The sequence below is a fragment of the Orycteropus afer genome, unplaced genomic scaffold, assembly GCF_000298275.1.
Source record: "Orycteropus afer afer isolate SDZICR_OR568_19922 unplaced genomic scaffold, OryAfe1.0 scaffold00255, whole genome shotgun sequence".
Lineage (NCBI taxonomy): Eukaryota > Metazoa > Chordata > Mammalia > Tubulidentata > Orycteropodidae > Orycteropus > Orycteropus afer.
The window spans coordinates 4,179,105-4,206,474 of NW_006921842.1; the positions used below are offsets into that span (position 1 = coordinate 4,179,105).

A 27,370-nucleotide genomic window follows, 5' to 3' on the forward strand; every position below is an offset into this window, starting at 1 on the left:
GAGAAAAGATTGAGGTTGTCAAAGAATTCACGTTGCTTGGTTCTACAATTGAGGCCAGTGGAAGCAGCTGTCAGGACATTAGACGACATGTAGCACTGGGCAGGTCAGTTGCAAAGGAACTCTTTCAAGTGCTGAGAAGGAAGGATGTCTCCTTGAGGACTAAGGTGCGCCTGGCACAAGCCATGATATTTTCAATCACTTTGTATGCATGTAAGAGCTGGACAATGAATAAGGAAGACCAAAGAAGAGTTGATGCTTTTGAGTTGTGGTTCTGGCATAGAATGCTGAAGGTACCATGGACTGCTAAAAGAACTAACAGATCTGTCCTGGAGGAAGTGCAGCCGAGATGCTCCTTGGAAGCAAGAATGGCCAGACTTCGTCTCACCTACTTTGGTCATGTTGTCAGAGGGGACCATTCCCTGAAGAAGGATGTCATGCTTGGTAAGGTGGAGGGTCGAGGAAAGAGGGGAAGGCCTTCGACGAGATGGATTGACACAGTGGCTACAACAATGGGCTCAAGTATAGCAGGGATCATGGAGCTGGCACGGGATCTGGCGGTGTTTCATTCTGCTCTGCATGGGGTCACTATGCGTCGGAAATGACTCGACGGCACCTAACAACAACAACCTACCCAAGAGTTTGATGGGACCCTCATCAAATACGCTTCAGTCTCTGTGAAAATTACAGTGTTTTAGAGGCCATCTCTCAGGAACCAAGGACAAAGGCCAAATTCTTTAAGTAATGTTAACTATAAACATCACAGCATTCAACAAAAATTTATTGAACAAATGAATTGATTAATGCAATCATTTGTGTGTATCTACTGTGTACCAGGCTCAGTAACAGTCTCTGCTGGAATAGCGTGGTAATCAAATCAGAGCTCAGAACTAATTGAGGGAGACTACTAGACAAGTAATGGTAATTATATGCAGTTGCAGGAGGGGTGGTCTGAGAAAATTGGAAGGAAAGTGATGTCCAAATGACACCTGCAGAATGAGAGAAGTTTGTCAGACAGAAAGGAGGTGGAGATACTCAAAGAAGTTTGGCAAATGTGGAAATCAGAAATCCATGAAAGGTGTGTGCAAATCTGGCGGCAGTACAGAGAATGAGGGGGAGAGAAGCCAGAGTGGAGGCCCAAGAGAGTGGGTAGGGATAGATCCCACAGGACTTTGGAAGCTGTTTCAGGAGTTTGTAATTTGGAGTAACCGCTCCACAGAATTTTCTTGGCTGTAGTTTCAATGGATGCAGATTGCCAGGCATTTCTTCAACAGTACCTCTGGGTGGGTTTGAATTGCCACCCTTCAGGTTAGTAGTTGAATGCCAGCTTTACCTAGGGATCTTCGTAGTTTATCATAAGGGCAAGATAAAGTGTTTTCAGGCCCACTGCACCAGCCACTCCTCGGAAGGAAGGTTGGGCAATCCTACTTCCATAGTGATACTGCCTCGGAAACCCAAGGAGGGGTCGCTATGAGTTGGGACTGACTCGATGGCAAATAACAACAACAACAGCAGATTATCTATCACACCCCAGCTCACAGGCCAGCAAGATGATAACCCTACTGGCTCCTTCCCCTCATTTCCAGCTACATAAAACTCTCAACCATTTAGCCTTATTTATGTCTAGACTTGACCAGGCCAAGTATTATCTCTGATGTTTATAGTCAAGAATCCTGAGCACTCTCCAAACCCTCCAAAAAGCCCTTATCCTGTTCGGAACCCTTGACCTTAAGGCTAACAGGTTTTCTTCCATTCAAGATAGCAGAACCTGCATCTTTTCTGTGGAATTCTTAAACACACAATCTTTTTCCAGTTCAAAAAATATTTCAGTGCACTAAAGCCCAAATGGGTGTGTGCGTTTTTAAACCTAGTACAAAAGGTCCATGATACCAATTGTCTAAGCTAGTTCAACATTAAAAAAAAAAAAAGATGGGAGAAAGGAAGGGGAAGGGAAAAAAGAGAATGAAGCTTTATACTTATTACTCTTGAATCAGTTTTTTTTTTTTTTTTTTTAATTGTTGGATAACTTTACATCATCAAAGGACAAGCCTGGGTCTGTAAGTGATGGAGCCTAGATTTTCACCCAGCATTTCCTCCTCAAGGTAGCTTTGTCTCTTCATAGAATGAATGAGTCCCATTATTTCTGCTTCTGCATCTCTTCTGAGCCTGCAGCAGGAAAACCTAATACCAAGCGATGAACATCCATAGCAAGATGAAGTCAGCTCTTACTGTTTTACAAATTGCTTACTGGATGATAGGGCTATGTAAGTCTTTGCATCAGCCAACCCAAGTTTCCTTTTTCCCCTCTCAAATTTGAGAGGTCTTACTTTTCTTTTTCCTCCCTCAGGAGGAGGGGGAGCTTTACTTCTTTCTTCCTAATTTATAATGAACCCATAATACCTGAGATTATGTCCAGCTGTTTCAGAGTCAAAAGAATTTAGTCAGAGCTAAGAATGTCTTACAGAAAGGTCACAGGCAGTCTGTGTTCTCTGCCCAATTTATTTTTCTGCTTAGTCATTCAGGATTGTATGAATGACTTCATTCAGGGTGAAGATTTGGAAAAGCAAACTAACTTCTAATGCATTTAATTTAGAACTGCTAGGATTATCTGGCAAAATATTGAACCTATATGTTTTTCTAACTCTGGAAGATAAAATGATATATGTCATCCTTTATGTCCATAGAAATGTGCTTAGAGAGCTAATTAAGTGTGTGTGGTGGGGAAAGTATTTTCTATCTATTTTCTATTTCTGGACAAAGATAAACACAATGGAATCAGTTGTTATTCTTTTTATACCATATCATATGTGAAATCTCCAGCCTTTCTGAGAGGTTAGCTTCCACAAAGGTCTCTAGTCATTCATTAAACAGCCTCAAGTTCTTTTAGAGGCTTAGGATTGTTATAAACAAAAAGTATCAAACAGCAATAGATATTGAGCAGTAGTATGTGTTAAATGCAAAAACACAACCACTGCCTTAGAGTCGGACACGACTCATAGTGAACCCTCCTTGGGTTTCCGAGGCTGTATCACTACTGAAGTAGATGGCCCAATATTCCTTACAAGGAGTGGCTGGTGGGTTTGAACCATCAGCCTTCTGGTTAGCAGTCACAAGTACCTGAGGCATGATGCCACCAGCGCTCCTGTTAGGCATTCTTCTAAAGGATTAACATACATTAAAGATTTTTAATCTTTACAAACCCCTAGAAGTTGGTGTTATTACCAACATCCTCAAGGTAAAGATGAGGACATTGAGGTACAGAGGGATTAAATAGCTTATCTCAAAAATCATACAGTGATTAAGTGGTGAACTGGGAGCCAAACCTGGATTCTGCCTCCAGGGGCAGGCCTGTTTTTCACCATGGAGATTTGCAGAGCAGCCAATTTACTGCCATAATACTATGTCTAAGAAGAATGCTTTATATTTGCTATTTCATTTGATCATTACTCCCCCACCCCACCCCCGGTATCTTCATGAGCATGTAATTATTACCATCCTATAGGAGCTCTGGTAGCATAGTGCCTAAGGTACTTGACTGCTAACCAGAAGGCTGGTGGTTCAAATCCACCAGCCACTCCTCAGAAGGAAGGTTGGGCAATCTAATTCTATAGTGATACTGCCGCCGAAACCAAGGAGGGCTCGCTATGAGTCAGGCCCAACTCAAGGACTGGACGGCACATAACAACAACAGAGGCTCATGGTACTGGGCTTCTTAAAGAAAAGGTCAAAGACATTTAGTTAATTATTAGCACATTGTTTACTTTCATACAAGTATATCAAGTGGGAGACTGACAATAATCCAACAAAGGCAAAAAAAAATATGATCATATAGAAAGGGAACAAAAAGCTTGCAGTCTGTTAGAACAGGAAACTGTGTTTGCACATAACATTCAGTAGCAAAATGTCCAGTCTGGACAGTCCATTCTTGCATTAGCCAGGGAGCACCTTCAAAGAAAATCATTAATGATGCTCTACAAATTTTTAAGCTTGACTGTGGAGCATATGTGACAGGCTGTCTCTGGGTAACATCTTCTACTGTCCCTCCACCAGCATGTCCATCTTAGGTAAGGCATGTCTTCATCATTTCCTGTATCGGTTTAAACCCTATTTTGGTTAAAAAAAAGAAAAAAAATGTCAGAAAGGAGTAGGTTTAACCATGGGGGCTTTAGTCTCTCTTTGATAATAGCTCTGTAACAACATTCAATTATCTGCATATTAGGAGTCCTTGGACACAAATGGTTAAGCACTGAGCTATTAACTAAAAGGTTGATGATTTGAACCCACCCAGACATGCCCAGAGGCATAGAGATATGCTTCTGAAAGGTCACAGCCTGAAAATCTTATGGAGCAGTTCTACTCTGCACACGTGGGTTTGCCATGAGTCAGAACTGACTCTACACCAACTAACCACAACATATTAGGCAAAGGAGAAAGACATAGTTAGGAGGGCAATGACAAATAACACAAGAAATAGTTGAAATCTCTATTGTCTTTAAGTTTTTAATTGCCTTGTCTTGATTAAAAAAAAAAAAGTTCTCAAATATTAGTTTGGTCAACTGTAGTAAGTGTCGTATTTTTTAAATTTTATTTTTTCAACTCTATTATATAGCACACATTCTTGTTCAGGAATTTTTAGTCAAGGTATAGCAGTCCTTATTAAAAACATGCAAAGTTTCTTAACAAAATGTAATTTTAGGTCTCTTCTCCAATGTTTGAGAAGGCCAAATAAAAAACTTAATCACTGGAAAGACTGACAGCAGAGAAAAGAGCAAAACAGAACAACATTGTAGGAAAAAAAAAAAAGGAAGGAAAAACAGTTCTCATCTTGATCTGTTCAATCTAGGGAGAAAACTTTCCACTTCTAGAATTCAGGGCTCTTTTAATGAGTCTCAGAAACAGATTCCCAATGGCAGTGTATATTAAGTGGTAGAATCCTAAACATGTTTACACTTGGAAGTACAAACTTATCTTTTCCAAAACTCAAAAATATTTGTAATTAAGAGTACTACACTAAACCAAAAATGAAACTTACTGCCATCAAGTCAATTCCAGCTCATAACAACTCCCATTGGGTTTCCAAGGCTTGGGAAGCAGATCACCTCATCTTTCTTCTGCAAAGTGGTTGGTGGGTTCAAACCAGGGACCATTTGGTTAGGAGCCAAATACATTAACCACTACACCACCAGAGTGCCTTAATTAAAAGTAGCACAAACAGCCTTTTCCATTAATAATTGTCAAGTTGATTTTTGTTGGAGTCTCTTTTAATATATTTAGTCCTGATTTTTATATTATGTACAGGTGTGCTTGGTGATGTAGTTTTTGGAACGTAGCTTGCATTTGTTGGATATATTCCAATGTAGCTAACATAAGTTACTGGTAATATCTGACCATATCAATATGTCCCAAGGTAAAATATGTCAAAATGGGAGAAAATCCATGTCGCATGAGTATTTTAGTATAATTTCAAGTGATGAGAATTTACAGGAATTTTTAGGTGTAGACCACATTATCATTATTATCAAATTAGGTATAAAGTTTTGGCATAGGAAGACGAAGCTCTTTGAGGCAATGTTTACTTTAAATTTTCTTGCTTATCTTCTCAGCATTTGGGAAATGACGTGAACAATGATGACACTGTCTATAAGAACAGTTTTCTACAAATATTTTACCTATAATCTCATTTTCTATCATTTAAAAGCATTGAAAGTGTTCCCAGATGGGAAAACAAAATCTATATACTCTGAAACAATTACCAGAAACTGATTTGCTCATGTTGTGGTCTTTGGGATAGGGAGCAGGGGAGTCAAAGAACTGCTTTACCTTTACAATTTTTCAATTTGTAATAATTATAGAAAAGACAAGATTGAGTGACTTGCCAAGTGTGTCAGCAATCAATGATTTTGTAAAATTCGAGCTTATTTGTCCTTGTCACTCATTGGGATTATTCTGTTACATGATATAAAGTCTGGAGATGGCTGGGGATATCTAACAGCATGAGAAATTTGAGACAGCTGATGACTTTGATAAGTGGGTGGCCGTATCTGATTTTATTTTTTCAAATCAGTAAGCTGTTATTATAGATTAATGGTGACAAAGTCACTAAGGCCTATCTGTTTGCATAACAGTCAGGGCATTCTCTTTTGACTGCTAACCAGAAGGATGGTGGTTCAAATCCACCGGCCACTCCTCGGAAGGAAGACTTGGCAATCTACTTCTATAAAGATATTGCCTTGGAGACCCAGGGAGAGGTTGCTGTGAGTCAAATCGACTGGATGGCAGTGAGTTTGGTTTTTTGATTTGGTCTGAATAAGTTAGAGAACCCCTTTGTTTTCATACAACTTAAAGTGATGAACAACCTCCAAGGCTACTGATTATGAGTATCTTTGTCAACTCTTAAGCCTCTACAGCAAAGTGACATTCTCATATCTGAGCTATTAAGTAAACAGAATTATTGGTTATAGAATATTTAAAACTTAGAATGTAACAGAAAAAAGTATACTTTGATTATTCTTCACATATGAACCATTTCCAAAAAAAATATTATGTCTAGTTTGTAATTGGAAGCTCTAGTAACGTAATGCCTAAGGCACTTGACTGCTAACCAGAAGGCTGGTGGTTCAAACCCACCAGCCACTCCTCAGAAGGAAGGTTGGGCAATCTACTTCTGTAGTAATACTGCCTCGGAAAACCAAGGAGGTGTCGGATCGTTATGAGTCGGCGCTGACTAGATGGCACATAACAACAGCAGCTTGTAATTAGGGGCAAACATCAGACACACCAGAATGAGATAAGTTTAACATGAAAACAGCTATAGAAAGTCATAGGATTTACCTCTATTGACAGAGGGAGGTTGGAAAGCTGGATTTAGACTGGAATGACATTTAAGAGTTATATAACAACCAGATTGAACAATGATAGTTGATACGTGAAAAATACCTAATTATTTTAGCATCCCACCTTTCTTTAAGGTGTGGGAATAAATTTGATTACCCAGTTGGCTACCTAGGAAACCATTTTGGTATAAAAGACATCTTAACAGTTATATTATTTTGAATTTAGAGCTTGAATTTAGGATAACCAAAAAATAAAATTGTCAGGGGAAACTAGTTATTATTTATATGAACATAAATCATGGGTATATAAAAATAAAATGGTTGTAGTCTTATTTTGCAATGATCAACTCGATGGCAGTGTTGTTTTTTTTTTATGTAAAACAGCAGAAAATGATGGTAGCAAGCTTGTTAAAAATTATTTAAAGCCAGGCAAAGGCACAAGAACATATTGAAAGTTCCAGTTTTGAACACTGCATTTTTCTCTTCATTGTATTGTTTTGCATTTTAACCAATCCTAACGAAATAATCATTATAGAATGGTAAATTCAAAGCCTTTAACTTTAGCTTTAAAGTATATTTATCAGCATAAGACAATACATTAAAAAAAAAAAAAAAAAAAACCTCACTGCCTTCGAGTCATTGCCAACTCATAGCGACCCCTCCTTGGGTTTCTGAGGCGGTATCTCTACAGAAGTAGACTACCCAACTTTCATTCCAAGGAGTGAGTTTGAACCTCTAGCCTTCTGGTTAGCAGTCAGATGCCTTAGGCACTATGCCACCAGAGTCATGTTTTGTGTTTTTCTGTAGCTATTGTACCTGGTAGTCAGAGCTGTTTGCATTAACACCAGCCCTTAACTAAAGCAGGCAATTATGTTCCCTTATAGGTACAAAGGAAAAGTAGGAGGCAATCATCCAAAACTTGCCTGATTTTCTTGGCCCACATGTACACACTGCATATCCCTTTTACCAATTTTAAAATGACAAAAATGTGTACCTATTAGTATGCTCCAAAGGCTGTACATTCTCTAACTTGTTAATTGATAGTCATTCTCTATTTTGTATTGTGTAAAAATAATAGCCAACATTCATATGTCAGTTTGTTGTACTGTGGTGGTGTTGTGATGGTGGAGGCTATAACATCAGTATGGCAAGTATCAGGAGGGTCACCTACAGTGGACAAGGTGCACTGGAGCTTCCAGATGAAGAAAGACTAGGAAGAAAGGCCAGGCAATCTACTTCTGAAAATTAGCCAATGAAAACCTTCTAGATCACAACAGAACATTGTCTGACTCACTTGCTTCGGACATGTCATCAGGAGGGATCAATCATTAAAGACATCATGTTTAGTAAAATAGAGGGCCAGCGAGGGCGTGGATGACCCCTCAGTGAGATAGATTGGCACAACAGCTGCCAATGATGAACTTGAAAATGTTTCCATCATAAGGATAATGCAGGACCAGGCAACGTTTCATTCTGTTATAGGTAAGGTTGCCCTGAATCAGAGTCAACTGGATGGCAGCTAACAAGAATAAAAACAATAGATTCACATAGGCTAAATTGTTTCTAGTGACGTATATTTTGTATCCTTCAACTTAGAAACTGTCTAAACAAAAGAAAAGCCACTCATTGCCATTGAGTTGGATCCAACTCACAGTGGCCCCTCCTTGGGTTTCCGAGGTGGTATCACTACGGAAGTAGATTACCCAGTCTTCTAAGGAATGGCTGGGGGGTTTGAACTGCCAGCCTTCTGGTGAGCAGTCAAATGTCTTAGGTATCTAAAAGTTAGGCATTAATGGGCTTAATTTATATTCATCCAAGTTCTTAAAGTTATGTATGGATTGTGAATTTGGTAGCTGACACATTGAATTCTTACTATTTGTAGCATCATAAAAATTACTTATTTAAAAAAAAATGGTATTACCTATTATGATTTAATTTAGTTAAATGCATAATTGACAATTTCATAATTATGCATAAAGTGATGTTAGCTCACCTAATCAGTAAACCTAGTAGAAGAGATTTGTTGTTGTTAGGTGATGTCAAGTCAGTTCCGATTCATAGCAACCCTATGTACAACAGGACAAAATAGTGCCTGTCCTGCGCCATCCTCACGATTGTTACCATGCTTGAGCCCATGGTCACAGCCACTATGTCAATACACCTTGTGGAAGGTCTTCCTCTTTTTCACTGATGCTCTACTTTACTAAGTATGATGTCCTTCTTCAAGGACTGGTCTTTTCTGACAACAAGACCAAGGTACAAAACAAAGAGAGTTAGTAAATTCAAATTAATTAAGCTTTTTCTAAATAAAATAAAATAAATCCTAGATTTGTGTATGCTATAAGATTGAGCTAACATAACTTTGACTTTATGATGTTGTTAGGTGTTGTTCAGTCTGTTCCAAATCTTAGTGACTGAAAGAAACAATGCCCACTCCTGTGCTAGTTTCACATGGTTGTTGTTTGAGCTCATCATTGCATCCACTATGAGGGTTCCTAATTCAAAAGTAAGACCTTCAATGACATAAATTTCTCTTTATTTATAATAATAATAATAATAAAGAAAAAGACATTGAGTCACTTTAAAAGCAATATTACTAAGCCAGCTAGTTTGTCCCAAAAGTTATCTTGACTACAAACACTATATGATTCTTTTCCCTATAAAATTACATGAGGTATTAATATTTTTAAGTTGTTTAAAAATAGAGTTCTGTTTTGTTTCTTACCTTGTAACCTGGTAAGTAATACAACCAATTAGACTCACAGTTATACTTTCTTTTTTTAATCTGAGTTACAATTTAAAGACACAGCCCGTTTAAAGCAAAAAGACAATTTTGATTTTTTTAGAAATATTTCAGTTACTATTATTTTAAATTGATGTCTCTATATACTAAATTAAATACTAGTCTCTATATAATTTATTAATTTTCTCCTGAAGCAGATAATTTGCTCCAACAGAAAATGTTTTCAATTCTTGTACAAGTTTGGAGAAGCTAATTGTGATAATGGAGCAGAATCTAAGGTAAGTAGAAGCCACAGGTATCTATTAAGTGTACTGATCAATTAAAGAAACAAACCCATGCAATTAGGATTGAAGATCCCTCAGGGAGGGCCACTAGTGAGAATCTGAATAAATTCTGTGACCCCCTTCCTAAGTCTGGTAGGAATTTCTCCTTTCCAGTGTCATATCCTTTACAAATAACCTGAGAAGCTGAACAACAAGGCATCAGGACTGCAGGAAGGCTCATTAACAACCTGTGATATGCAGATGAGATAACCTTGCAGGCAGAAAGTGAAGCACTTACTGATGAAGATCAAAAACTACAGCCTTCAGTATGGATTACACCTCAACATCAAGAAAACAAAAATCCTCACAACTGGACCAGTAAGCAACACCATGATAAATGGAGAAAAGATTGAAGTTGTCAAGGATTTCATTTTACTCGGATCCACAATCAACATCCATGGATGCAGCAGTCAAGAAATCAGACATCGTAATGTACTGGGAAAATCTTCTGCAAAAGACCTTTTAAAGTTTAAGGAGCAAAGATGTCACTTTGAAGACTAAGGTGAACCTGACCCCAAAGAGGCTGTGATCAACAGCCTCATCCACACAAAAGCTGAACAATGAATAAGGAAGACTGAAGAAGTCTTGGTGCATTTGAATTATGGTGTTGAGGAAGAATGAAAAAATGTTACCAAAAGAACAAACAAATCTGCTTTGGAAAAGTATACCCAGAATGCTCCTTGGAAGCAAAGATTGCGAGACTTCGTCTTAGACACTTTGGACATGTTACTAGCAGGGACCATTCCACAAAAAAGGATATCATGCTTGGTAAAGTAGAGGGTCAACAAAAAAGAGGAAGACCCTTGCAAAAAAGACATGGAGGCCACATGTTCTGACCTCCTCTAACCCCACAAGAGGAAAACAGAATCAGTATCAATAAGCCAAGGCCTGTTACTGCGAGGCCAGACATGCTGCCTCCCTCCAGCCCTTTCACCAACCATTCCTCCCAAAGCACCCACCACCTCTCTCCTGGGTTTGATAATTCGCTGCAGTGGCCACACAGAACTCACAGATTACGGGGTTTATTAGTGAAGCACCACAGGCTACAATTCAAGTTCAGGAGAAATGCTCAGCCTCTCTCCCAGCCCACTGTCCCTCAGCCAACAGTCTCTCACAGTCTCTTCCCCAGCAGTGCTGGTCCCTCGGTGTCTCACTCAGCAATGCATGTCTCTTGAGTCTCTTTCCCAGCAACGCATGTCTCAGGAGCGTGTGTCTCTTTCAGCAGCACATCTTCCTCAGCCAGAAGTCAAAGAGAGTTCTGCCTCTACCAGGTATCTTTTTGAGCCCAGCAGAGTGGCCAAACCAACCAATCATAACATCAGAATCCTAAACACCTAAGAGAGAGTGGAAACCTCCCAGAACATTGTTTAGTGCCACTCCCAACACAAATACCCCAAGTGGACAACTTTAGCAATCAGGAGCTCCTCAGTTGCTCATGGCAAACTCCATCTTGGAGTTTACAAAGACTTATGGGTAGAAAAGCCACACTAAGTAATTTACTACACCGCAACCCTCAATGAGATGAATTGACAGTGTCTGCAACAAAGGGTTCAAAGATAACAATTATGAACATGGCACACAACTGGGCAGTGTTTTCTTCTGTTGCACATAGAGTGGTGCTATGGAAGAAAGCCCTGACAGTCTGCTTCAGTAAACATAACAAGCAAGAAAATCCCATTGAACATTCTGTAATGTACAGGGTTGCCATGAGTCATAACTGGCTTGATAGTAGTGAGTTTGGTTTGTTTTTAATACAAATGAAACATATTAAGATTCAGGAAAATACTAAGTATTTGTTTTATATGGGTTATTGGTGGCCCTCTTTCTTTTCTGACTTAAAAGTAAAATCTATAGGGACAAATTTCTGTCTCCTCTCTAATCTTATTTAAAGAGCCTGAAGGGCCATTATTTTGGAAAGACTGAAACACTAACTTTACAGGCTTCCAGATAACAATTAAAGAGACAGGCCACTGCATACTAGGATTCAATTTTCTTGGTTTCCTTCTTGTCCTGGGCATCCTGTTAGACTTAATGCTTTACTGAAGTCAAAAGTTACTACAGGAGGCCATTTTATGTTCATATCATTTTTGATACAGGAACACCATTTTCCCAAATACTGGCACTTATTTGGACCTATAATAAGTAAACAAGAATAAAGAGTTTTGGGAGGAGGAAAGAGGCTCTGATCTTTAGAATGACAGGAATCCACAGTATGCAAGCACAAAACACCAAACACTTAGTGGATTCTATCAAAGGCCAGAAAGAAAAAAAACACAGCTACTTCCTGTATTCTCAAATGGCAGAGAATTTCAGAATCTTCAAACAAATGCAAACAGCCAACAAAAAAACTTAATAAATGAATCAGATTCCAAACTAATCACTTAATGATTTGGCCATAAAACCATAATGCAAATTCTGCTATCACTGTTACCAATGTGTACCCAATCCTTCAAACACAATCAAAAGCAGAACCAAAACAAGAAATAAACTTGGGCAAGAATAAGATTTAGCATGCAAGAGCCAAAGATTACGATCTTACAACAAAAGAGCCAAAGGAAGGTGAGCAGAAAACTCAGAGATCATGTCTGTACAAGGTACTCCTTCAAACCACACACTGGTTTCTGTTGTAGACAATGTCTTCATGGAACCTCCAGAAACAAATCGTCAAGAAGTTAATCATTAGCTTGCTGTTTACTTGTATGGAAGTGAGAACAAACAATGGGATTATTTCATCTAACAAAGGCAAAAAGAAAAATTATGAAGAGAAAGGGAGGGAAAAAAAAATCTTCAAGCAGCCTGGGAACAATAAATCTCATTTGCACGTTTTTTGGGTAAAACTGATTAGTTGGCAGTTAGGATAGAGGTCCATCTGGATTAGTCCTTGAACAGGCCCAACTAACACCCAGGGAGTCTGACTCATAATGACCTTATAATATGACAGAGTAGAACTGCCCAGTAAGATTTCTGAGGCTGTAAATCTTTATGGAAGCGGACTACCTCATTTTTCTCCCCCTTATTGCTGGTGGGTCAGGACTGAAACCTTTTGGTTAACAGCCAAATGCCTTAACCACTACACCACCAGAGCTTACCCAACTCAAAAAAACAAACCAAGCTCATTGGCACTTGGTCACTTCCAACTCATAGCAATCCCCATTGGGTTTCTTCCAAGGCTGTAAATCTTTATGTAAATAGTTTGCCCTACCACGGAGCAGTTGATGGGAGCTTTGGTAGCATAGTGGCTAAGACACTTGCCTGCTAACCAGACGGCTGGCGGTTCAAACCCACCAGCCACTCCTCGGAAGGAAGGTTGGGCAATCCTACTTCCGTAGTGATACTGCCTCGGAAACCCAAGGAGGGGTCGCTATGAGTCGGGTTTGACTCGACGGCACATAACAACAACAACAACAACAACCACGGAGCAGTTGATAGGTTTCAACCACCTTGTGGTTAGCAGCCAAAAGCCTTAACCACTACACCAGTGCTCTTTAGGCCCAATTAGGACCGTAGAAAAAAAACAATTTCAGGTGAAGGACTTCAGAAAACCGCGAGTTTGGCTGAGAAACATGTCTGGCAAGCTTCCTCCATCAGCACCTCTACCTTAATTAGGTCAAAGCAGCAACATTTCTCATTGGAGTTACATAGGTGGACATCCAGTTGAGTGATTGCAGAGCTATTTAAATGGAGGCCTGTCTGGCATCAAAAATAGGCCTTTTTAAAGCTATATACTCTTCTTGAGAGTCAAAGAAAACTGCAGCTTTAATCATGTGCCTTTTTACTGAGTAATTTCTTCATCTAAATCACGTTTTATCTCAATGCACAAAAATATTTTTCCTTTTAATGTCTCATTTATTTTACTATTCACTGTTCTTAACGGAGAAAGCAAATTTCAGTTCTACATGATGAAAATGTGTTCTAGACTTGGAAAAAACCTCAGCCAGGAAAAGTGCTTCACTATTTTATCTGAAAATATAAAGACCTGTAGCAAAGATCATAAGGAAAGTGTTCAATGGATAAAGGTGTCATTTCCCAGGCCACAAGTCAGCTTGCAGTTGTCTGAAAATGCAGAATTCCTTGAGTCCCTTTGATTTTGCTCAACTCAGTGGTTTCCCTCTTCTCCCTAAACACTGCCAGGTATTGACTTTCAGTCAGCTTCCTATGGAGGTTTAACCGGCTGCCCTAGCACTAACTTTAAGCGAGCTTCTCTTAAAGCTTTAAAATTTCTCAATGCTGCCTGTAGCATTAAGAGCCACTTAGGGACCTATTAAAATTCCCCATGCTCAGACTTCACCAGATCAATTATATATCAACCAGTAAGCATTGACTAGGGAATCCAATTTTTTGTTTATAAGCCTAAGTGACGCAATGCACAACCAAAGTTGAGCACCATGTAAATGAAGCGTAATCTAACAACTTTGGAAAGGCTGAGGCTAAAATATTACAGTGGTTGAGTACAGTTCAGTCTGGTTATACATGACTCCCAAATGCAAGATAGGACGCTTGTCAGCAGGTATAGCCTAAAAATAAAAGCCAAACTACCCAAAATGTCACAAGAGTCCATGAGGTGAGGTGGCATGGCAAAACATTGAGATTGTTATTACCAGCATATTAACTTCCTTTCTAAAACTACCTTACTTCCATAGGAAATGGGAAAGCTACAAACCACTGTGGCATCTAAAACCCCATCTCATTTAAGTTGGAACAGTACTTCAACAGCAAAAACCAGTTTAAAAAAAAAAATTACAGCTCTCTTTGTGGATAAGTGGGTGGCTCTTAAAAGAGCCTTTGGAGTTAAGAGTAAAGATGCTTAAGATGCTTACTTGGTAGATTTACTTGGAGCTAGTGTACTTGGTGACAGCCTTGGTGCCCTCAGACACTGCGTGCTTGGCCAGCTCCCCAGGAAGCAGGAGGCGCACAGCTGTCTGGATCTCTCTGGAGGTGATGGTCGAGCGCTTGTTGTAATGAGCCAAACGCGATGCCTCGCCTGCAATACGCTCGAAGATGTCGTTGACAAACGAATTCATGATTCCCATGGCTTTGGATGAAATACCGGTGTCGGGGTGGACCTGCTTCAGAACCTTGTACACGTAAACGGAGTAGCTCTCCTTGCGGCTGCGCTTTCGCTTCTTACCATCTTTCTTCTGTGCCTTGGTCACAGCCTTCTTGGAACCTTTTTTCGGTGCAGGAGCAGATTTTGCTGGTTCAGGCATTTTAGTAAGCCAAAACACCGGCAAAGCAGTGAGGATAAGAAGCAAATTTCTGCTACTTATAGGGCCTTTATGCTAATGAGGAGTGCAAAGAGAGTCTTACTTAATTGGAAGACAAACAGGAAACCTGTCATCCAGGGGCAGTGCTATGCAAATGAAGTAGAGAAATGCAGCTTTTCTATTGGCTACTTGCTACTAGCCAATCAGAGAGTAGGCTCTACTCCCCTAAAAATGCCTATAAAAGCGGCCATGCTGTAGCTACTTCCTGGATTGTTCTGCTTATCTGTGTGTGTTGTTCTTTTAATTTGGGTTTGCAGGAGGTTTTTTTTTTTTCTTTTTCTTTCCTACTTATTATTTGAGATGTCTGGTCGTGGTAAGCAGGGCGGTAAGGCTCGCGCTAAGGCTAAGTCTCGTTCCTCTCGAGCTGGCTTGCAGTTTCCTGTAGGGCGTGTGCACCGCTTGCTGCGCAAGGGTAATTACGCAGAGCGGGTAGGAGCTGGTGCTCCGGTTTACCTGGCAGCGGTGTTGGAATATCTGACCGCTGAGATTCTGGAGCTGGCGGGTAACGCAGCACGCGACAATAAGAAGACCCGTATCATCCCGCGCCACCTGCAGCTGGCTATTCGCAACGACGAGGAGCTCAACAAGCTTCTGGGCCGTGTGACCATAGCCCAGGGTGGTGTCCTGCCCAACATTCAGGCGGTGCTGCTGCCCAAGAAGACGGAGAGTCATCACAAGGCCAAGGGCAAGTAACTTGTTACTGGTCTCAGCTTTAGGAACACTTAAAACCCAAAGGCTCTTTTCAGAGCCCCCACCCTTTCAAGAGAGGAGCTAAAACTCAGGGGTATACTTAAAAAGTTACGCGGAAAATACAAAGGTAAGTCGACTACAAGCTTTACTAATGACAGAAAGTTAAATTTTTGGATAAGTCTCAATATTACTTTATTACTGGTAAGTTTTTTGAAGTAACTTAATGTATGATACAATGTGTTTTTTTAGAAACGAGGGAGTTGCCTGTGGTCGGTAAAATACATTGCAGAGCCACGCCACGTCTCTAACTTGAGCTCAAATTTTTAATAACCGACTCCGAGGTTCTTGTAGGCAAAGCCCCTCCCCACGAGACGGTAATCTAGCCCTGTTCGCCTAGGTACCTCTCTGTTTTAGACTGCGAGCCACCCTTGCCTCTTCCTAATAATAAAAACTACTAATTACTACTAAGGAGCTCTGGTAGTATAGTGGCTAAAGCACTTGACTGCTAACCAGAAGGCTGGTGGTTCAAACCCTCCAACCACTCCTCAGAAGGAAGGTTGGGCAATCCTACTTCCGTAGTGATAACTGCCTCGGAAACCTCCAAGGAGGGGTCGCTATGAGTCGGGGCCGACTCAACGGCACATAACAACAACAATTACTAATAAGACGGACTTCAAGGGGCTGCTTTCCTTAGTGCGTAAAGTACTGTCGTAAAGTAACTTGCTGAAATGGACCTCTGGAAAATGCTGAATCTAATCGAATTGCAGCTACTTCCCTATCTACCAGTTGAATTTAGACCACTTAATCTCTGCGCCTGTTTGTCATCGGGAAACTAGACTAAATGATAGTGTTTTCATCAGAGCCCTTAGAACACTGCTGGTACTCAAGCTCACTAAAGTTAATACTAATTTTAAAGGGGGAGCTCTGGTAGCATAGTGGCTAAGACACTTGCCTGCTAACCAGACGGCTGGCGGTTCAAACCCACCAGCCACTCCTCGGAAGGAAGGTTGGGCAATCCTACTTCCGTAGTGATACTGCCTCGGAAACCCAAGGAGGGGTCGCTATGAGTCAGGGCCGACTTGACGGCACATAATAACAACAACAACAATAACTATTTTAAAGGGGTCAAACGCATAAGCTCCCTAACGCAACCGGAAAAGAATGCAGAGTCGAGCCCCATGCTGCTCACAAAGTTGCTATTATGTATCTGGTAAGTTAGCTGCTTTCTCCTGAAGGAGTGGTGATCTGAGACCCTGCAGAAATCCTGCAAGTACTGTTCACTTGGGTTCTTTTTGAGTTGCTGGGATTTTTCGGGGACTAGGTTTTAAGCCTTGGTGGAGGATGAGTAGAAAGGAAAGGGAAGGTAGAGCAAGCTTAGGTCTCGCGCCGAGCGGCTTCTAAAGGCCCAAGCAGAGGCAAGAAGCGGCTTAATCACACGCTCCTGGAACTCCATTGGAGCGCTTTGCATGCGTTGGTTTTTAGTATTTACACCCAAGTGTGTGCTGGGAGAGTCCAAGCGAAAGCTCATTGCTCAGTTGCCCACTTTCCAGTTAGTGGCACCGGAGGCTGAGCGGTCTTGAAGTAACCTCGCCGTCCCTCTCATCCTCTGCTCGATTCCAGTTTAGTATAAGGCAAATCAGCCGGAAAACAACTGACCACCTTGATAGCCACAAGTTAGAATCTTCCGAGGTGTTTTTGAAGTTGGAACGACTCTTCGATGGTGGGTTAGAGAACCATCAGACGGAGGAAGGAAGTGCTGACTCCTCGGAGATCCGCTGGCCAGTCCTGCAGCGCTCCGGCCTGGGGTCCACTGAGACGCTCCGGCCCAGCACTTTTTGTACGGTGGAAAACTTCGCTCTTTGAGTCAGAATTGCTTTCACTAGCTCAACCAGGTTGCCCTTGAACCCAGCTCTTAGTTGTGTGACTTTGGTGGAAGTATTTATACAACCTTTCCCACCTTCCCGTTTCCTTGGTCTGCCTATCCTCACCTTGTGAAGAAAATGGGCCCAGCACTGTGGCTCCTAAAATGACAACTAAAAGTACCACAGAAATGCCTAACCCTTTGCTAGACACTGTGCCAGGCAAAGTTACCCAGTTTCTGCGTATTAACGCATTTAATCCTCCAAATAATTTTAAAGGTAGGTATTTATATCCATTTAAAAAATTATAAAATTGAGAGAAATGTGAAATACCTAGACCAGGAAACCAGTGCTCTAATCTCTGGCCCTTCTATCCACCATTCCCCAAGTCAGAAATAAAACCAGTAAATAATACATGACCAGTCAACTTTGTCCACATACCAGAAATTTGCTAACTGCATGCTGAACTGTATGAAGAATTTAAGAATGGAGAGAAGAGGATTTCTCTGAGATCTACTTAAAGGAATGTAAATTGAGAGTTAGTGTTGTAAACCCAGATAAAATACATTTTTGATGTAGGGTTTGACAAGTAAAGATGAGTAATACAGGACTTGATACTGATTAATTGTAGGGAGAAGGAAAGAGCATTAAAGAATATTTGCATTTGACCCCACTCCACCCCAGACTTCAGTAAGGAGCTCTGGTAACACAGTGCCACCAGCCACTCCACGGAAGCAAGATTGGGCAATCTACTTCCACAAAGATTTACCGCCTCGGAAACCCAATAGGAGTCATGAGCTGGAATCAACTCAATGGCAGTGGGTTTGATTTTTTTTTTTTTTTTTTTTTCCCTGGACTGCCATGGTAAAACTTTGGATTCGATTGTTAACCTAGTGAGTGACACATTGTGTTAATTTTGTTTTGTCATCTTCAGAGAGACCTTGAAGTCAAGTACCCCATCTTGTTAGAATGCAGTCAGCACAGACCCTGGCATACAAAGACACTTGGTAATTGGGCATTGAATAAATGAGCTGAGTTGGTGGCTGGACAGCTAGGAAAGCTATTTGTTCTAGATGGCCAGTGTATTACCAAAGAAGACATTAAATACCCACCAGACTAAGCAGGCTGGTAATAGCATCTTCCCTTTCCAATTAAAAAAAAAAAAAAAATCCCTTCTGAAAATCCAACTCGCATGAGCAACTTGTTTGGAGGCTTCAGAGAAGCACAGAAGGTTCCAGATGACCAGCTCTAAGCTGGTCTTAGAGCTCTAAGAAATGCTAAGAGCCTGCTCTGCAAACAGAAGACATTTGTCAAAATTCACTCCTGGCTCCCCTTCCCCAATTGCTTCATCACTCCAACTTGGTTCTTCACCTTCTATTTTGAAATGTCACTGTTTATATCCAAAAACTGGTTGTCACTTCTGGGAAAAATTCTCTAGTGGGCAATAAACTCTTGGTAGATTCAGTTAGTTAGTTTACAACCCTTGAGCAGGGCCCTGGGGAAGACTGGTTAAATTGGGGCCAAGTGAGGAGAGTGCTAAAACAGCTTCAAACCACTTCCGTTTTGACCCCCTGCTGAGAATTTGTATTTCCACTCCTGATACACTGAATCAGAATCTACATTTTATTTTAACAAGATCCTCAGGTGATTCTTATAAATCCCCAGGTGATGCTTAGGTGTACCAAAGAACCGCTTGGGGATCTTATTAAAATGTTGATTCTGATTCAGTATGCCTGAGGTAGAAATGCAAATTCTTGGCAAGGGATTAAATTGGAATGAACTAGTTCAAAGCCCTGTGCTAAACTTGACCTCCCAGTCATTGCTGAAATGTGAGGCTGACAAAGGATTATTATTTGGAGTATCCCAAATGGATTTGAAACATCACCAATTATAATAACCTTTTTAAAATTTCTTTGTAATCTATAACCAAAACCAAACTCCCTGCTGTGGAGTTGATTCGATTTAGCAACCCCTCCTTGGGTTTCCAAGGCAGTATCTATATGGAAATACATCGCCCAATCTTCCTTCCGAGGAATGGCTGGTGGGTTTGAACCACCAGCCTTCTGGTTAGCAGTCAAATGCCTTAGGCACCACGCCACCAGATAGACTATGAAATAAATAAATAAAATATATATATATATATGAAATATATATATATATAAACTATGAAATAAGTATATATTATTATTATTTATAATATATGTTATGTATAATAGTATACATAATATATATTATATATAATGTATATATATATTTGACTGCTAACCAGAATGATACATATTTATTTTTTTTCTTTACTCCATCTGTCTTCTCCACTAACTTCCTGATTTATTTTTGCTGAGTTGAGCTCTTCCGCATTTTTAGAAATGTAATGAAGGACTTCCCAGGTATTCTCAAACACAGAATAAGGGTTCATAGCCCCAAGATTTTCTCTTATCTGGGCAATCTACTTCTGTAAAGATTCACCACCTCCGAAACCAAAGGGAGTCATTAGGGTCACTATGAGTCGAAATCGACTCATTGGCAGTGAGTTTGGTTTGGTTTACTGTTTTTATTTCAATACCTTAATAATGTCTCAAATCAACTGAGTAGCATCAGGAAATCTACTAAATGGCAGTGCTTCCCTGTGTTTTCATCTATACAAGAAAAGTGTATCGTTAAAAATAATAATAATACAATAAACAGACAAATCTATGACGAACAAATAAGCATGATCATTGTAACTGCAAGAGATCAGGGAATGTGACACACAGACTTAAAGTGGCATGTAGACTTAAAAGTGTAGTCATTGAAAAAAGGCTAGTAAAAAAACTCTACTAAAGCCAAGAAACCAAACCCACTGCCATCAAGTCTGTTCTGACTCGTTATCGACCCTATGGGACAGAGTAGAACTGCCCCATAGAGCTGCCAAGGCTGTAATGTTTACTGAAGCAGATTGCCACATCTTTTTCCTGTGGATAGGTTTGGTGGATTCAAACCACCAAACTTTTGGTTTGCAACTGAGCACTTTAACCACTGCACCACCATGGTTCCTAGAACTCCATTGCTTTCATTATATTTGTTTTACAGTAGTTTGAATTGTAGTTAGGACTCAGAACTTAATCCATGTTGATTATGATTGAGACTTTCTGAAAGAAGTTAAAGGGAGTATTTGCTAGCTTCAGACTCTGTTACGTGATGTTGGTCTTCCAGTTGGAGCTTAACTTTGACCACATTCCTCACTATCTCAAGGATACCAGGATATCTCGAGGATATCTCAAGGATGAGTATGTCCATTCATTTCCTGTATTATGATAGATAAAGCTGAGAGTACAGGGCTCTGACTTACGCCATGTGACAAACTATATTTGTGTTGTTGTTGTTATGTGCCCTCGAGTCGGACCCGACTCATAGCAACCCCTCCTTGGGTTTCCGAGGCAGTATCACTATGGAAGTAGATTGCCCAACCTTCCTTCCAAGGAGTGGCTGATGGGTTTGAACCTCCAGCCTTCTGGTTAGCAGTCAAGTGCCTTAGATAGCTGTCTCAAAATGGCCAGACTGTCATGTACTCTAAATTTTAGAACGTTGGATCTGGTTCTGTTCCCTGTTCTTTACTTTATTTCCCTGATGAGTTCATAGTTCAGTACCACACTTTTAAAGACCATCTATGTACTCTGGTAGCATAGTGCATAAGGCATTTGACTGCTAACCAGAAGGCTGGTGGTTCAAATCCACCAGCCACTCCTCGGAAGGAAGGTTGGGCAATTTACTTCTGTAGTGATTCTGCCTCGGAAATGCAAGGAGGGGTTGCTATGAGTTGGGTCTGACTCGACGGCAGTGAGTTTATATATGATAAACTTTTTAATTTTTTTTCTTAGTTTTTGCATCTCCAGGCCTGACCTTTTCTATGCAATACATGTATGTGTGTGTCCAAATTCCATCTTTATTTGGCACTAATAGGTCTCTCAAACAGCACATCCAAGACAGCAGGGTTAACACTGTGTTTCCTAGGCCTGTCATTCCCCCACATCTTCCCCAGTTCAGTAAATGGCACTACCACAAATCCATTTCCTTAAGCCAAAATCCCTTTCCTTTCTTCACAAATCAAACTATAAGTCACATCACCTACACCTTCAATACATACTGAATTCTTCATACTCCTCTGACTTCATCATCTCCATTGCTCTATTCCAACCACACTGGTCTCTCATCCAACCTGCTAAGCTCTTTGCTGCTTGAGACATTTGCACTATTGGTCTCTTTCCCTGTCCCCTGACATTTTGCTATCACCACTTAGCTCTTCCTCAGAGAGGCCTACCTAAAATAGAATTATCCAGGTGGAGTAAAGGTCTGTATGTAGAACACAAATACCAGAAATTTTAGGAGTCCATTTGTATAACATCTACATGTGTTTTGGCAAGAAACACAAAAGCCATATAAGAAAGAACACAGACCATATTTGCCAAAAAGAGACACAAAGAGTAGAAAATAGGTAATAAAGGATTTATAAAATATTATGCATCAAAGGTTAATGACCTCAATTTACAAAGATCTGCAAACTATTAGAAAGAGACAAAGAAAATAATAGATGACTAAAGCATATTTATATTCTTTATTAAATTCAAAAGGCTAGTACATATTGGGGAGCTCTGGTGGCACAATGCCTAAGGCATTTGACTTCTAATCAGAAGGCTGGTGGTTCAAACCCACCAGCTACTCTCCTCAGAAGGAAGATTGGGCGATCTTCAGTAGAGATACTGCCTCAGAAACCCAAGGAGGGGTCGCTAGGAGTTGGGCCCAACTCAACGGCAGTGAGAGTACATATTGAAAATCAAAAAATAGCCTTTCTAGTAGTTATGCTTGGAGTCCCTGGTTGACGCAAACAGTTAAGGTGCTCAGCAGCTAACCAAAAGTTAGAGATGCAAGTCCACCCAGAGCTACTGCAGAAGAAAAGCCTGGCCATTCTACTTCCAAAACATCAGCCTTTGAAAACCCTATGGAGCAGTTCTACTCTGGTGCCCATGGGGTTGCTGTGAGTCTTGAGTCAACTCATGGACAACTGGTTATGCTTATTAGCACAACAAAGGGATATAATTTCTTACCTATAGATCCCAGTTGCCATTGAGTTAATTGGATAGACAGCTATTAAAACCAATGAACACTCAAGTCTGCTGAGAATAAGGAAGAATTGTCACTATCATAGAAATTTTTAGGAACATTTACTGGCAATATTTATTAAAATTTATTAATAGACACTTGGGAAGGGGGTATTTACCAACTAGAAATAATTTCACTAGAAGGAGCTCTGGTGGTGGTACAGTTGTTAAAACATTGATTGGGTTGCTAACCAAAAGGCTGGCAGTTGTAACCCACCACCGCTCTGTGGAAGAAAGATGAGGCAGTCTGCTTCTGTAAAGATTTACAGCCTTGGAAACACAAGGGGCAGTTCTACTCTGTCCTATAGGGTGGCTCTGAGTCAGAATTGACTCGATGGCAGTGGGTTTGGGTTTGGTTTTAAGGTTACATGTAATACTATAATGGGGAAAGGTTTAAACAATTATAATTGTAATGCATCTGAATATCAATAAGGATACTGGTAAAATTAAACAAGACATCCAGGCTAAGGGATGTTATGCAGCTACCAAAGAGGAAGGAGCAGTGAAATAGAATCACATACAGTACTAATGAGCATAAGTGAACATGGACAAAGATATGGAAGAAAACCCATTATATGGTTTATTTCAGGGAGATGAAAGTAGAGGGGGATAAAGAGGGATTATTAACTTTTTTCTTAAACATCTGTGTGTCAGGTGTTAAAGCAAGCATGAGTCATTTTGTAACTTAAAAAGTAAGACAAAAACATAGCCTTCCTCTCCCTACCTCCTACCACAATTACTTTCTATCAGTCAATCTGTATACGTTCTTTAAAATACAGCGTGGAATTCTTTAAATACAACGTGAGATAAGATCCCTGACTGGCACAAATTTGCACTGGACTACCAACGTAAAGGTTCGCAGTTCAAACTCACCCTGTGGCACCACAGAAGAAAGGCTGGCCATCCGGCTTTGTAAAGATGACAGCCAAGAAAACACTATGGGGCAGTTCCACTTTGTAACATGTGGTGTGGGGTCATCATGAATTGGAATTGATTTGATAGCAATAGGTTTGGTTCTGGTTTTTAAGAATCTTCACTTGGAGTGAGGTAAGGACCTGGTACAGAAGACCTTGGGTACTCAAACATCTCATGAAATCCAGAGAATGAGTGTTTTAGCTCAGAATTCCCTCCCAAAACTTCCACACATGCTCATTTGGACTTATGTATTATAATGACTGCTCATTCACCATTGCATTGGCTACCCCCCTACCTGCCTACCAGGTAGACAATAAAATTTGGAAGTAAACCGGTCTTGTTTTCCAGACACCATCTTCTTCCTGATTTCTGATCTCTCCAGACCTGGTGTCTCCTGATAACTCTCAGTGGCCCAAACTAAACCAAAACCAAACTCACTGCCATTGAGTCAATTCCTTAGTTGCCCAAAAAGTCGTTAATTATTTTAAGGGCTTGTTCTGTGTTGGATAGTATCATACATAAAAGAATTCCCCTTAATATGCTCCTGGGTCCATGATTATTAGTATTTTCTTAGAATCATGAAAAGGGTCACACAGTTTGGTATGTGTGACCAGCCCACACAGCTGCTTCATCTGGTTAATGGTCTCATCAAGAGCAAGAGAATTCTGTCTTACCTTGGCTCATCACACTCTTCCCATGTCATCGATCTTCAGTACATAATTAGGATGAGTAAATAAATACATTTGACAATATATTTAAATCTGTGCACAAGTGGAGTAATCACTAATAAAAGCTGCAGGAACTTATGAGTTAATCCAATTTTAGCAACTGCCCCATCTTAAATTCCAGTTCCTAGATATGGAGGAAGAAGCATGACTGTTTCTAATATAGCAGCCACTAGCCACATATGGCATTTTAAATTTATGTTAAATTAAAATCAGTTCCTCAATTGCACTAACACATTGCAAATGCTCACTAGTCACACATGGCTGCAAGTTGGTGCTATTAGCTCAGATATAGAACATGCCTATCATCAAAAGGCGTTCTGTTGGATAGGGTTGGGCTAGATATTTCTTGCCCCCATGTAATTAAGTTAACTTAACTTCCTCCAGGTGGCATCTGCCATACAGTTGCCAGGTAAAATCAAGACCCAAATCCCACTGCGAGCAAGTCGATTTCAACTCAAGGACACTGTAGGACAGAGTAGAACTGCCCCATAAGGTTTCCAAGGCTGTAAACCTTTACAGAAGCAGACTGCCACATCTTTTTCCTACAGAGTGCCTGGAGCATTCAAACCGTCATCCTTCTGGTTAGCAGCCAAGTCCTTAGCCAGGTATCCTCCAAAATACAGGACACCTAGTTAAATTTGAATTTCAGGTAAGCAACAACCTACTTTTTAGTAAAAGTATGTCCCAAATATTGCACGAGGCATACTTAAACTAAAATAATTAGTGTATCTGAAATTCAAATTTAACTGAGCATTGTGTTTTTATTTGCCAAATCTGGCAACCCTATCTGAGAACCTAAATTGAAGTGTGTTCCTGGGAGGGTTTGATCCTCTCACCGCTGGACATACTTTTTATGTGAGAATTGAGAAGGGATCATGTCCAGAGAGAAGCTAACTGGTATGAGGAAACAAGTCTGTCAGGTTTTCTGCATGTGTGAGGAAAGCCGAGACATTACTTTGAATTTTTTTTTTTTTTTTTCTCTCTCTCTCTCTTCCCTCCCTTGTTTCAAAAGCTTCTCATTACAGAGAGATGCCAGGATCCGAAGTGTCTGCCAAGCCCACCAATTCTAAGAAATAAATGGGATGAACAGCTCCAGTATTCTTATGTCATTGACTGATTCTCCACCTGCAATTTGTTTCCTATTAAAAACTTACTTTGGGTTTATTTCTTTGTGTGTATGTGTGTGTTTGCTGGGAGCAGAGGGAGGCAAAAAAAGTTATTACTGAGGAGAGGCTCTCTTTAGAATAAAATGTGTCCAATTTTTTGACTAATTAATAACATTCACAGGGTTTAAACAAAGTAACATAATGAGGCATATATGGAGAATATACTCCTTCCACTGCCCCCTAGGTAATCGCCTATTTTTTGTGTCCAGTGTTAATTTATGCTGTTACGAATCATAAATAAACATGTTTTCAAAACAACCATGACATATTTCACCCTAGCATTAAAACCAAAGTTCAGAGAAACAGAAAACAACAAATGCTGGTGAGGGTGTGAAGAGACTGAAACCTTCATACAGTGCTGCTGGGAATGCTAAATGGTACAACCACTGTGGATAACGGTATGGTGCTTCCTTTAAAAGTTGGAAAAACAAATACTATATGATCTAGCAATCCCATTACTAGGTATATATACTAGAGAAATGTTAGGTGCCATTGAGTCTGTTTCAACTCATAACGTCCCTTTGTACAACAGAAGGAGACACTGCCCTGTCTTCTGCCACCCTCACAATAGTTGCCATGCTTGGGACCATTTTCACAACCACTGTGCCAATCCATCTCATTGAGGGTCCTTCCTGTTTTCTTTGACCTTACACTTTACCAACCACGATAATCATTTTCCAGGGACAGGTCCTTTCCAACAACATGACCAAAGTACAAGACACAAAATCTGGCCATTGCTTCTAAGGAGCAATCCACCTGTACTTCTTCCAAGACAGCTTTGTTTATTCTTCCAGCAGTCCATTTAAATTCATTATTCTTTGCCAAGACCACAACTCAACATAGGTGAATGTTGAGTCATGAATAGGTAGGCACACCTATGTTCACTGAAGCATTATTCACAATAGCAAAAAGATGGAAACCTAATTGTGCATCAACAGATGAATGGATAAACTGTGGCACATACACACAATGGCATACTACACAATGTTAAGAATAAGAACGAATCTGTGAAACACCTCATAACATGGGTGAGCCTAGAGAACTTTGTGTATTAGTCCATCATAAATGAACAAATATTGTATGAGACCGCTACTGTAAAAAGTCAAGGAAAGGTTCACATACTGAGTAGATTGCCCAATCTTCCTCCCGAGGAGTAGCTGGTGGGTTTGAACCACCAGCCTCCTGGTTAGCAGTTAATTGCCTTAGGCACTACACTACCAGAGCTGACTGTATTAGCTTGGATGAAGGTAAAGTTGATACACAATAAGGGGGAGGTGAGCACAAAATAATCAACGTGGAGGAAGACACTGGGAGAAGCACAAGAATCAAAAGCAAAAATAGTTCTATTACATTCACAATCCTGCAATAACACTACTAAGAATCTATGAGAGCATACATAGGTACTCAAGCTGAACAGGGGTGGGAAGGTGAATGGGACTACACACATGAATATATATATATTTGACATGTTATTTCTACACATGTATTTATATATTCTGCAAATATATCCATGATTTAAAAAAAAAAGTAAATGTGTTTTATCTCCCCCCTTTCATTCTCAAGAAGTTTGTCAGACTACATACACTATCCTGCTCTGGTCTTTTCCATAATAATATATCTTTTCCATAATAATATACAGGAGCTCTGGTAGCATAGTGCCTAAGGCACTTGACTGCTAACCAGAAGGCTGGTGGCTCAAACCCACCAGCTACTCCTC

General features: G+C 40.2%; 3 protein-coding genes across 3 annotated transcripts in view; 1 reads left to right on the top strand and 2 right to left on the bottom strand.

The window, feature by feature from the left end:
* Positions 1–27,370, bottom strand: part of LOC103204632 — a 190,677-nt gene that overhangs the window by 85,738 nt on the left and 77,569 nt on the right. The gene's annotated exons all lie outside the window — the stretch shown is intronic.
* Positions 14,723–15,103, bottom strand: LOC103204625 (histone H2B type 1-C/E/F/G/I). The gene has a single exon (XM_007949837.1). The coding sequence runs from the start codon at positions 15,101–15,103 to the stop codon at positions 14,723–14,725; it is 381 nt and encodes a 126-aa protein (XP_007948028.1).
* On the top strand, positions 15,461–15,853 carry LOC103204624 (histone H2A type 1-C). The gene has a single exon (XM_007949836.1). It carries the CDS (start codon positions 15,461–15,463, stop codon positions 15,851–15,853), a length of 393 nt encoding a protein of 130 aa, XP_007948027.1.

Excerpts from the sequence above, each read along its gene's own strand:
- LOC103204625 (XM_007949837.1), bottom strand. The coding sequence starts at position 15,103 with ATGCCTGAACCAGCAAAATCTGCTCCTGCACCGAAAAAAGGTTCCAAG.
- LOC103204624 (XM_007949836.1), top strand. The coding sequence starts at position 15,461 with ATGTCTGGTCGTGGTAAGCAGGGCGGTAAGGCTCGCGCTAAGGCTAAG.